The sequence below is a fragment of the Eulemur rufifrons genome, chromosome 24, assembly GCF_041146395.1.
Source record: "Eulemur rufifrons isolate Redbay chromosome 24, OSU_ERuf_1, whole genome shotgun sequence".
Classification (NCBI taxonomy): Eukaryota; Metazoa; Chordata; class Mammalia; order Primates; family Lemuridae; genus Eulemur; species Eulemur rufifrons.
The window spans coordinates 26017329-26029884 of NC_091006.1; the positions used below are offsets into that span (position 1 = coordinate 26017329).

The window sequence follows — 12556 nt, forward strand, 5'->3', positions numbered from 1 at the left end:
AAAATGGAAAAAAAAAAAAAAAAACTATATCTTTTTCATTCAGAAAAAGGGAATCAGTTCCAGAAGGTTAGGAGGCATCGTTTATGTTCAGATGACATATTTATTGACTGTTTGTCTGATTGGTTCAAATGATGCGTCTAGAGCAGGTACAGAACATGGTACTGAATGAACAGGCTTCCTGCAATGCTCTGTCAGTGAGGCTGAACCACTGCTGAGTGTCAGTCTATGCCAGCTCCACTTTTCCTTGCTGTAGCTTATTGAGGCTTGTTTTAATAATGCTTTGGGGGGTTCCAGAACTTCATTTTCTATGTTAATGTGACATGCAGCTGTATATGTTATAGAGCTCCAGAGATGCCCATAGTCAAAAATAACTCCTTTCTATTGCCCTCCTGACTCTCACCCTAGGTAATAAAATGTTAACTGCTCCTCACCAACGTATTCCCAAATCGTTTTTAAGATGAGATCTAGTTTGATTTCCATTTTCATATGAGGACTTTGCATGCAATTTAAATATCCACGAGGCTTATTTAATGATAAAAACTATTTGAGGATACAATTTTGAAAGCTTATTTTTTTTTTTTTTGAAGATGGGAGAGTTGAAGGTGGATGTTTGTTTTCTAATGTAAACTGTAAGAACATGTATAGCTTTTAGGTCTCTGTAGAATTCCTCTAACAGATTTTTTTTTGTCAGTATTATTTAAATAACATAAACCTCAGGATAATTTTACACAATTGTACTTAGAACATTGTTAAAAAGAAATATTAATAACTTCTCTCTAGAGGAACATACAGGAAAGAATGAAAAAATAAGGTAATATCTAGCAAAATCATGAATAAGACAATGAATTAAAATAACTAAAATCACAGCTTAAATAGACCAAATACAATTTCAGTATGGTTTCATGTATTTGTTTGTTCTCTCCATTTCACTGCGGTGGTGTGACTTGAGATGTCTTAAGGGCCCTTGAATGACAAACACATCTAAGTATCATAAATAAAATTTGAAAAGCCCCCAAATCCCTGAGGTATAATTTTCTTCACCCAAGAACACTGTGTATATTGCATATATTACTTCATGTTTACTCAAAATTTACTAACTGTACTTTACTAAAAAATTTTCAGTTACTTAACATGATAAATAAAATTATTTCTTTCAAAAAACGGCATAAGGATGTGTTGTGTTGACCATTTTTTGTAATATATATGTAATAACATACTAGAAAATGACAGAATAAAATAGGTTTTATTTTTATATTAAAATATACAAATATTTTGAAATACTCTAGAACTGCGGTCCCCAACCCCTGGGCTGCAGACCAGTACCGGTCCATGGCCTGTTAGGAACTGGGCCGCACAGTAGGAAGTGAGCAGCGGGTGAGTGAGAGAGGCTTCATCTGTGTTTACTTCTGCTCCACATCGCTTGCTAAATTCCCCCCCAGTCCGTGGAATAATTGTCTTCCATGAAACCAGTCCCTAGTGCCAAAAAGGGTGGGGGCCCCTGTCCTAGAATACGTAGCCAAGGAACAGTCTCTGTTTGTACCTGTCTAATAAATACTCATTTACAGCACACAGTAGTAAATTTTGTAATGAAAATATTGTGTCAGTCTATTATTTTGGATGTTTTTTCTTAATGCAGAAATAAATGGAATTTTTGTTTTTAATAAATTCAATATTATGGTGGGAGCTTATGAATAGTAAAATCACTTCCTTAGAGTTGCACTAAAAATAATTTAAATATTGTCATTTTAGCCAGTTGTTTGATGTTATATGGGTAACCATCAACTCAATATTCATTGGCATATTTCCTCTCCAAATACTTGTCATTGTGTAGACACAATCAAAATATCATTCACTCATTCATTTATTCATTCATCAGTGTGGCAAATATTTTTAGGGACAACTCTGGGTCAGGGGCTAGGTGACCGCAGGAATTTATAGATGAATGCCAACTGCTGCCATTCAAGAAGCTGGCAAGTAGTAAGGAAGACAAAAAACATTTAAATGACTATGTTGCACTGTAGAGTGGGAATCACACCATGAGAGGGATACAGAAAGCTATTGTATTCAGAGGGAAAAAATTTTTGAGTATCATGTAATAAAAGTGAAGAAGAACTAGGCTTTGATAGTTGGAAATTGTTAGGAAGAACATCATTGATGAATGAACCAGTATGAGCAAATGTATGGAAACGTGGACAAATATCTTGGAAATTTTAGGAAAAAGTTCAGTGCAATAGAAGTTGAACAGTTGGAGGTGGTTCAGGAAACAAGTGTTAGGGCTTCACTCAGGAGTCTTTACCTTATTTTGTTGATGATTTTTTAGTACATAGCTATAGAAAAGTATCTAATATACAGTAATTTGGCCACAGCCATGTCTGGTATAGTGTAGGAAAGGAGTTATAGATGGAGGAGCATCATTTTGTAGGCATTTATAATAATCCAGATGAAAAATAACAAGGCCTTAATTGAGAAGTGGTAGAACTAATGGAAAGGAAGAGATGGATTGTGAGACATTTACAGTGCATAATGCTTGGGATTTGGCAACTGATTTGTTGTGAAGGTCACAAGAATAAAACTTTAATCTTAAAGGACTAAGGCCATGGTGGTGTCATTAACAGGAAAAGAAGAAGGCAGACTATGGTTGAAAGAAGTGAAGAAAAATACACTGATTTCATTTTAAGGTCTGTTGAGCTTGAATGTCAGTTGACTAGCTCTATAAAATCTCCTAGCAATAAGAATATAATTCTCAAAAGAAATTAAACCAGAGGGAAAGAGTTATTAATTAAATTGACAGAAATGGATGGATTGAGAGGACAGAACCAGAGAAGTTCATGCAGAGGACCTATGAAAACGTCCATACATAAACGTAGAGAGAAAAAACAAGCATGAGAACAGTAGTTAGAGATTTCAGGCCATTAGGAATATTTAAAAACTAAGATAAAGTCATTGGATTTAGAGGTTAAGATGTCATTTGTGAACCTCAGAAGGACAGATTTTTCATCAATAATAAGAGCAGTATGCAAAGACTTGCAAATCCATGGGTAGTTGAGAGAAAGAAGGGAGACGAAGATTGAAAAGTGGATCTGAGAGGCACTACAGGCTGAATTTCACAGTGATGAGTGCATGTGAGTGGAAAACAACCAGGAGAGCAGTTAAAGATTCCAAAACAAACGAACAAAAAACCCAATTGAGTAGGGTGCTGAAGGCAGGAGACTAGTGTACCAGAGGCTCATTTTTGGCAATTCATCCTTAGAGAGGCAGTAAGCTCTGAGCTGGCAAAAAGGTAAAAGAGGAAGGGAGCAGAACAATGTCTGGTGCATGGTTTATGGCAAAGGGAGCTTAGAAATAGGTTTGGATGGCTTCAGACTTCTCAATGAAATCTAGGCAAGATTATTTGCTGAGAGTGAGGAATACTGGTTAGGTTTTATCCAAAAGGAATACTGAAGTTGTTTCAGACTACTAGTATGAAAATCAGTTTAGGATGACAATAGTTTGAATCGTGTTTTGTGCTTCTGAGCTTGGTGTGATTGATTCACCATTTTCAGGTGTGCCTAATTGAGACTTGCTTTGTTCCAGGCGGTGTGGCTACAGCAAAGCAAAGCAAGATCCAGAAGAGGAAAAGATGCATTTTCATAATGGGCACAGTAAGCAAATTGTAAAAAATAAAAACAAAATATAATAGGGAAGGCTTTATTGTTGGTTTTGTCTTTCTTTTTAGGGTAGAGGATTTATAATAACCAACCAAAAATACTATGTTGAAAAAAGTGTTCTGTTACATTCCTGTAAAGCACACGGGCTTGGACATTGCTGGCTGGCTCTAGACGACAGCTGGATGGTTTATTCAGTTCTTTAAAGAATATGTTAAAGAATGTAACTATTAAAATAAAAACATTTTTCTTGATATAAAATCTATTGTATTTCAAATAAAATTCCTGGGCTAATTTTAATTCCTAGCAACACAATGAGTAGAAACATATCATTAAATAATACCGCCAGTTTAAATGAATAAAATTTCTCAGTTTTTTTCTTTTAGCATTGATAGTGAGAATTTACCTGAACAGATTTTGTAGAAGCAACCTTGGTTCCAATGAGCAGACAAAGATTACACTTTTAACAAATACAGAAAAGAAAATTTTAAAAAGAGCTTTAAAAAATACCCTAAATGAATTCTAATTATGGTATTTTAATGTTTATTTTCCTATAATAGTACAGTATGAGTTAATTTGCCAAGTAAATGACAAAAAGTTTCTTTTGTTGTTATCACTTTGCCAGAGCCAAAATCATTAAATCCATAGCTCATGCTGCAAAGCATTGGGTCCATCTATTTCATAGTCCTGTCTTACTTAATGATATTTAACCTAAAGAAAACACTAAGAGGGTAATATTTTTTATTGGTAGCCTTTAAAGGTGATAAAACTGAGACTCATAGAACATGGGAGTCTTGTATAAAGTCATGCATAGTGTGAGAAATAGAATTTCTCTTTTTCTTTTGACTTCTATGTCAGCCTTATTGCACCATATCACCAGAAAAGTTATTTTAAATTATTTTTGTTAAATTAAAATTAATAATCTATGATGATATTTCTAGGTGAAACACAGAATAACAAACCAGCAAATGAATCACTAGTAGTTCGTTGTCTGGTTTAATAAAATTGTCTTAATTTGTCTACAGACTGACTCTCTGCATATTATCATTGCAAGATGTATCTACTCCAATATGTTAACACATACACATTTCTTGTGCATGCCAACAATGCAGACTTCTTAAATTATAAAAGTGATATTGCTATACACATGACTCTCCTAACTCCGGAGAGGGCCTGTCCTTGTAGCTCAGCTATCTCAAGGAATTAAAGATTTAAGCTACACTAGCATGTTAATAGAGTTTATAAATTTACTCATCCATCGTAACCACTTCTATTTTAATGCCCATTTATTTTTGCAGTTAAACTGCCAGGAGTAAGAACTTATATTGATCCACATACCTATGAGGATCCCAATCAAGCTGTCCATGAATTTGCCAAGGAGATAGAAGCTTCATGCATCACCATTGAAAGAGTTATTGGAGCAGGTACGGCAACGTGTTTAACTCTGACTTTTAACTTTTGTTTGTACCATAGAATGTAATATATCAAAGTCCTGATCTAGCACAGGATGTTTTTAATCTTCTGTAATTGGCTTGCTTTCAAAGTGATATGTAATTGATCACATTTTAATGCAACCTTCTGTGTTGCTCATGCTTAAACTAGTAAATGTCTGGTATATGGAAAAAAAAATTAAAAAAAAAACTGTATTTTCAAATAGGTAATATTTCACCATTTACTAGATACATTTAGTGAATTTGTAATACCCTAAACCTGTGACCCCCAACCCCTGGGCTGCGACGGGTACTGGGCCCTGGCTTGTTAGGAAATGGACCACACAGCAAGAGATGAGTGGCAGCTACTGAAGAAGTGAAGCTTCATCTGTGTTTACAGCTGGTCTCCATAACTTGCATCACCGCATAAGCCCCACCTCCTTCCTGTCAGATGCACAGTGGCATTAGATTCTCATAGGAGCCAGAACCCTACTGTAAACTGTGCATGTGAGGGATCTACTTTGTGTGCTCCTTATGAGAATCTAATGCTTGATGATCTGAGGTGGAGCTGAGGCAGTGACACTAGCACTAAAGTGCAGCTGCAAATACATATCATTAGCAGAGAGATTTGACTGCACAGTAAATGTAATGCACTTGAATCATCCCCGAACCATCCCCCCACCCTGGTCCATGTAAAAATTGTCTTCCATTGAAACTGGCCCCTGGTACCAAAAAGGTTGGGGACACTGTCCTAAAGTATTTACATAATTCATCTCTACCTTAAAATAGTTTTATTTTTATCTAGCTATAACCTTTCTTTTTTTCTGTTCTCATTAATTATGCTAGTAGAGTAGAAAGAGGAAGAACAAAAAGTAATTCTCAGCTGTTTTTCATTTCTTTCTAATATTTTCATTAAGGTTTCTGCAGGTGAGATGGATGAAGCTAAGAACCCCAAAGTGTTTTATGATCATCTGTAGATAGTTTTTCCCAGTGTACCATTTGTTTTTTATTAACATTGATGATGATGTTTGTGCTCCCCTTTTTGACTCTTTTTTTTTGGTCTAAGTTTTAATACTCTAAGAATGTGTTAGAGTATTATCAGAGTATGAATTGAGAATGAGTTTGTGCATTTTTCCTATCTTTATCACAAGGTGAATTTGGTGAAGTTTGTAGTGGACGTTTGAAATTACCAGGAAAAAGAGAATTACCTGTGGCTATCAAAACCCTTAAAGTAGGCTATACTGAGAAGCAACGCAGAGATTTCCTGGGTGAAGCAAGTATCATGGGGCAGTTTGATCATCCTAACATAATCCATTTAGAAGGCGTTGTGACCAAAAGTAAGTACAATGGCATATTGTGCATGTTTATGTGCATATCATGAATATTTTTCTAGACTATTATTAACTTTAGGTTACAGAGAACATAACCATTGTAATAAATTAATTTCTGTAATATTAATATCTGTCCTATATTTTAGTGGATTTTTGGCAAAGCTGACACTCAGTGAACCTGACTTTTTATTTATTTTTTTTTAAATATATGTATTAACTTACTATGAATTGAGTACCAGAAAAAAAAAATGTATCCAGATAAAAGATGCAGTAAAATTATCAACATTTTTTTCTATTGGCTCATTCACTTTTTACCGTAATGAAATATTAACTTCAAAGTTTTGATTGAAGTATTGCAGTTTAACATTCAGCAGAATTACTATAACCATAGTAATACTACCTTTTAAGCAGTTCTTTATAGCTAGATGCACTTTCTTTAATTATTTTAAAAGGTATTTTAATAGTTCTATACAAAGCAATAGCCATAGAAGACAGGAAAAGTTCCTTGCAGCTAATTTTTTGCCGTTAAAACAAATCTAATAATTACTCAGAAATATCTAGAATTTCACATCTCTTTTAAATTTGTGTTAGTGCCTTGTAAATGTGTTTGCGTGGTGAGCCTCCCAATAAAAGGATTTTAAATAATTTTCAGTCACCCAGTAAAGTATTTATGTGGCACATAATTAAGACCTTTATTTTCTCTTTGTCCATTCTTTTCTTAATCATTTCTATATATTCTGATTCCTTCCTTTATTATCCCTTATACCCTACATACCACTTACTAAAATCATGTAAAAACTTTGGCAGGGATCATTCTCTATACTTTCTTTCAAGCATTTGTTCAACTTCAGGTTTTATTAATAAAATTTTAAATTACATATGTCAAATATGTGTATAAGGAACTTGTATTCAATAAATGCTCTTATTCAATTGATTGTATATCCATTGATGCCAATTAGATTTTAAATATGAAAAATGAAACAAAACCATAGCAGCAACAAAACGTTTTTACAATAAGATACAAAAGAAACAAAATAATTACCTAGTATGTAACAAGTTAATTACGAACTAATGATTCATTTACAGTAGGTCATAGATGAGAATTCAGAACCCTCTCACAAGTCCTAGAGAAAGATCACCCCAAAAAGCATCATGTGGATAATTGATTGAAATTTTGACTCAGCCTATATTTCTGGGAGATTGTTTTTCACGTATCTCAAAGAGAAACACATCTCTAGTGAGGATGCTCATTGAGAAATGCAACAGGGAATAAAATAACCTGCAGACGTGTTATGTTAGGTATGTTTCTTCCTCCAGTTGAGTACATGCCCATAGATTATTCTTCCCTTGATGACAACCCAGAGAGGGCATTGCTGAAGCAAAAAAAGGCATTCTGAGGTCTTACCAGAAAAAAAATAAGTTGCTACAGGTGAGAGTCAGGGACAAGAGAGAGGGAGTCAGGGAAAAGAGGGGGAAAAAAACCTTTTTTTTTGAAAAGAATAAAAGAAATAAAAATGTTTTCCAACAGTTATATACTTTGGTGAAAATGTGAAATAATTGAATATTTGAAATTGAGAGAATATGATGTGAAAATTATGAGGTTGCAGATACAATAAAAAAATCAGAATTCAAATGCAATCGTGTTCTATCTAAGTGGAAGGACTTTGAAAGGACATTTGTAATAGCATGTGGTTCTAGATTCTGTGGGGAAAAGAATCATAACAACAAAGATTGAGTAAAATGACTTCCTATGAAGAGATAGTATGATCTAGTGTAAAACATCATTTTTAATGATAGTATTAGTAGTAACATTAGGCAAATATTTGATGAATTCCATGTCTTCATTTCATTCGTCATGTGGCTGCCAAATTTAACTTTATGAAAATAAACTCTCACTCTGACTCCCCATCATGTGAAATTCTACAGGTAGCCAGTCTACCTTTTGTAATGAGTTAAGATATAATGTGCAGAACAGTGCCAAATGTGAGACTGCTGTTATTATTATAAAAGACCATGCTGCATACTGTTTAAGAACATGGACTACGGATCTAGTGACTGGATTTTAATTTTGATTCTGCCATAAACTACTATGTGGCTTTGTACAACTTAGTTAAACAATTAAACATTCAGAACCTTCGCTTGCACATCAATTATATTCAGTAAGGATACCTCAGAGCATTGTGAAGATGGAATGAATTAATACAAGTTTAGAATAGGCATGATAAATATATTACTTTTCTGTTTATCTATCTTCCTATGCTCTGAACTCTTCCGTATCCATTTACTCTTAGTCCATTTTAACCTCATATTTTGCCCTTCCTACTTTCACCTCTTTCTATGGAACTTACAACCTCATGTTCACTACTTTTTCAAGTTCTTCAGAACTCTACTCAAATTCCATAAAATCCATGAAACAATCTCTTGTCACTTTGCCTTGAACTTATCTCTCCTCTTGAAACTGCCTATGTGAAAAATTTTTGCAACAGTCTATAATGTTTCTTCATTTAATCCAAAAGTTTCATTCAGATCTTCCACTTAATTTTGTCTCTTTTGCATATATTTTCAGCTCTGTAGCAAAAAATAAAATAAAATTGTATGCTCCTTGAAAACCCAGTTCATATCCTAAACATTTATGTAAACATATTGTATCTAAACATATTGTATCTAAACATATGCCAATCCATGAATACCTTACTTAAACACTTTGAGCCTCAATGTCACATAAGAAGAGGAAAAATACCTTAAAAGATTGTCATGTGGATTAAAATATGTGTGTATGTGTATGTACATGTGATGGGCTGGTGTGAATGTAAACAAAATTGCAAGTAATTATATCATTAAGTTTTTATTTTTATCTAAGTAAACGTATCATATAGTAGTAGACAACAGTAAAAAATTATTAGAACTAATATTTACCTACCTTTGTAGACCCTTGATTTATTATAGAACTTTTTTTAGTTGTATGAGTTCAGACTGAGATAAACTAAGACAACTCTGTATACTAATACAACTAAATTCCGTATATTTTATATGCACTGGAAACCTTTATTTTTAGAAGCTAGTGTCAGTATCAACAAAAGATCATATCCAGAGTCTATGACTTCTAGTCTAACAAAAGGTACTGTGGTTGGGAAAATAGTTGTAAATTTCCAATCTCCTAATCAAATATTCTGTTTGGTGATGCTGCCCACCATGAAGCTACATATTAATATATATGGAAAGGATAATGTGAATACTTAAAAATATTTATTTGTTTTTACTTTTCATTCTGTATGAACTAAAACTATATTTCCCCTTTATAAACATAGCTCTTGATGTTCAACTTAGGAAGTCTTCAACTTGTTTTTAATTTACCATGTTGCAACTCACTTTATTTGTGTCCTTAATTTCATGCTTTCTGATCTGATGCTAATTTATTCAGCAATTATTCTCAACCTGCAGCACACAGATAATGAGACATAAGTGCAACTAAATCTTGTGATTTTTCTGATTGAAGCTGAGGTGGGGAGTTTGAAGTAGCTCTCCTATGGTTGGTGTCATTGTGAGCCTTCATCTTTCTGCCTTACGTGCCAGAAGCTTCAACCCCCATGCAAATTCCTTCTGTGATTTGTTGTGAAACAGAACACATCTTACACACATACACATATATAGGTATCTACACACACACACACACACACACATATATGTAGAACAGTGCCAAATATATATATTCTAGAGAGCTTTCATAACAAATGACATAAAAAACCTGCAGGTCTTGGCTTAATTGACTCATTTGCAATGCAAGACATTTTAGTGTAATAGACACAGTGCCAGCTTCTACTATTTAATGAGATTCAGGAAAAAGATAAAAAGGAGAAAAAAGTTATAATTTTCCCATTGCAGCATCCTTAGGTCTTTAAGATTTCTTTTTCCACCAGTGAAAAATTATCTAAACTGACTAAAGGAGTATTTCTATTGAGTCTTAGAATTATTTATAGCTTTATTTCTTAATCTAGAATTGTGTGTGAAAAAATTTAGTTCTCCTGTAAAATTAATAAATTTAAACAATATTAGAATAACAAAGAAATCTCTCTTTTTCTATGTTTAAGGAGCTGGCACAGTCAATGACAAATGATTACTTAGATTATCAGACAATTTTGATTTATTATATAAATTTATAATTATCTTTCAAATATATTGTTTGATTCTATCTTATAAGGTTATTTCCTTTTTACAAGCCCTTAGTATATATTAACTAGAGCTATTTCAACTGTCTTCAAGTAGTCTTCTCATTTTGGCGTTTTCCCACCTTAGTTCACCTTAGTTGACACGCTGCCTTCAGATAGATTTTGCTAAATCACTGCTTCCCTGTCCATGCTTCATCACCAAACAAGCAAACAAAAGGACCACTATGCACATATTTTGATACTTAACCTGATACAATTTGGCCACATTTCCATATTCCACTATGTCCTTTCTGGAAAACTCTTCCATATTCTTGTTTCTGCCCTTTTGAGATACTTCACTCGGCCCTAGAATGTCCTCTCCATTTTCTACTTGACCTTCAAGTTTAATTCAAATGTGACCTTCATTAGATCAGCATCGTTTATTTTTATTTTTTTCTTCATCCTGAGTATCTACCTGGCATAGAGTAGGCCCTCAATAATGTGAATAGCTGAATAGAGGAAAGCTTCCCAGCTCTAAATTAGAATACAAGCTTCAGAATACAAGCTTCAAAGGGCAAAGTTTTTGTTTTGCTCACTTGTGTTTTCCTAGATCCATACCCAGCATGTGTAGCATTTCATATATTTGTTGAATGAATGAATTCTCAGCCGGAGGCAATTGTCTAAATGCCAGTGGCATTTCTGTGGACTTTGTCATGCTATACTTTATATCATAGTTATAGCTGTATATCTTTTGTTACCTTACTATGCAATGATTTTCTTGAAACTGGCATAGGTTTATAGCTCCCTTTGTGTCTATCCCAGGGCCAGACACACTAGGCAATTTTACAAAGAGACATAAATGAAATTAAAATAGTGAATGGCCTGTAATCCTAGCACTCTGGGAGGCCGAGGTGGGCGGATCGTTTGAGCTCAGGAGTTCGAGACCAGCCTGAGCAAGAGCGAGACCCCACCTCTACTAAAAATAGAAAGAAATTATATGGACAGCTAAAAATATATATAGAAAAAATTAGCCGGGCATGGTGGCGCATGCTTGTAGTCCCAGCTACTCGGGAGGCTGAGACAGGAGGATCGCTTGAGCTCAGGAGTTTGAGGTTGCTGTGAGCTAGGCTGACGCCACGGCACTCACTCTAGCCTGGGCAACAGAGTGAGACTCTGTCTCAAAAAAAAAAAAAAAAAAAAAAATAGTGAATGAATAAATTGCAGTTACTTAATCATTTTAAACTAGTTAGAATTAAATAGTTTGCATTTTTATTTTAAAAACTTTATTCTATAAAATCTTGGGCTTTTAATATAAAAAGCAAAACTCATGGGAAGGAAATTGCCTACGAATCTTTTCACAGGAACTTGCATATATCAGTTATTGCTACTGCTAGTCACTAATATTATGTTAAGAATTTACTAAGCTTAGTGCCCTTTATATATTATCTTCTTTAATTTGCATGATAACGCTATGCCATAAACACTAGTATTTGTTCTCATTTTACACATGGGAAAAATTAACACTAAAGAGGTGAAATATCTTATTCAATATCATAAAACTAGCATAGGAAAATGCTAGATTTTAAAACAGCTCTAACACCAAAACCCAAGCTCTTAAACAATGTATATAACCAACCTCATATTTTATCATTTCATATCCACTTGAAAACATTCATTTATTCAAAAATATTAATTAACCATCACCTGGTACATGTTTATTCCCATTAATAGGTGAGGATTCATCAGAGATTAAACAGACTGAGATTGTGCCTTTGTAGAGCTTACATTTGAGTGGCAGAGACAGAAACTAAATGAATGAATACACTTACATTAAATGGAGAAAATTGAGCTGAGTAAGATGATGAAATATTGCTCCTGTGGATGGTTAGTGATTTCTGTTTTACTTACATAAAGCTTAAATGAAGCAAAGGTATTGGCCTTACAGCCAAAGGTGTGGCCCTTACAGCCATCTGTGGGCAAAGTGCTACAGCAGAGGGACCAGCCAA

General features: G+C 34.0%; 1 protein-coding gene across 5 annotated transcripts in view; it reads left to right on the plus strand.

The window, feature by feature from the left end:
• Nucleotides 1-12556, plus strand: part of EPHA5 (EPH receptor A5) — a 272484-nt gene that overhangs the window by 225159 nt on the left and 34769 nt on the right. For all 5 annotated transcript variants that reach the window (XM_069457146.1, XM_069457142.1, XM_069457144.1 and 2 more), the window contains 3 exons: nucleotides 3574-3641; nucleotides 4943-5068; nucleotides 6226-6411. In XM_069457146.1, coding sequence (XP_069313247.1) covers nucleotides 3574-3641; nucleotides 4943-5068; nucleotides 6226-6411 — 380 coding nt within the window. The remainder of the gene's footprint in view (nucleotides 1-3573; nucleotides 3642-4942; nucleotides 5069-6225; nucleotides 6412-12556) is intronic.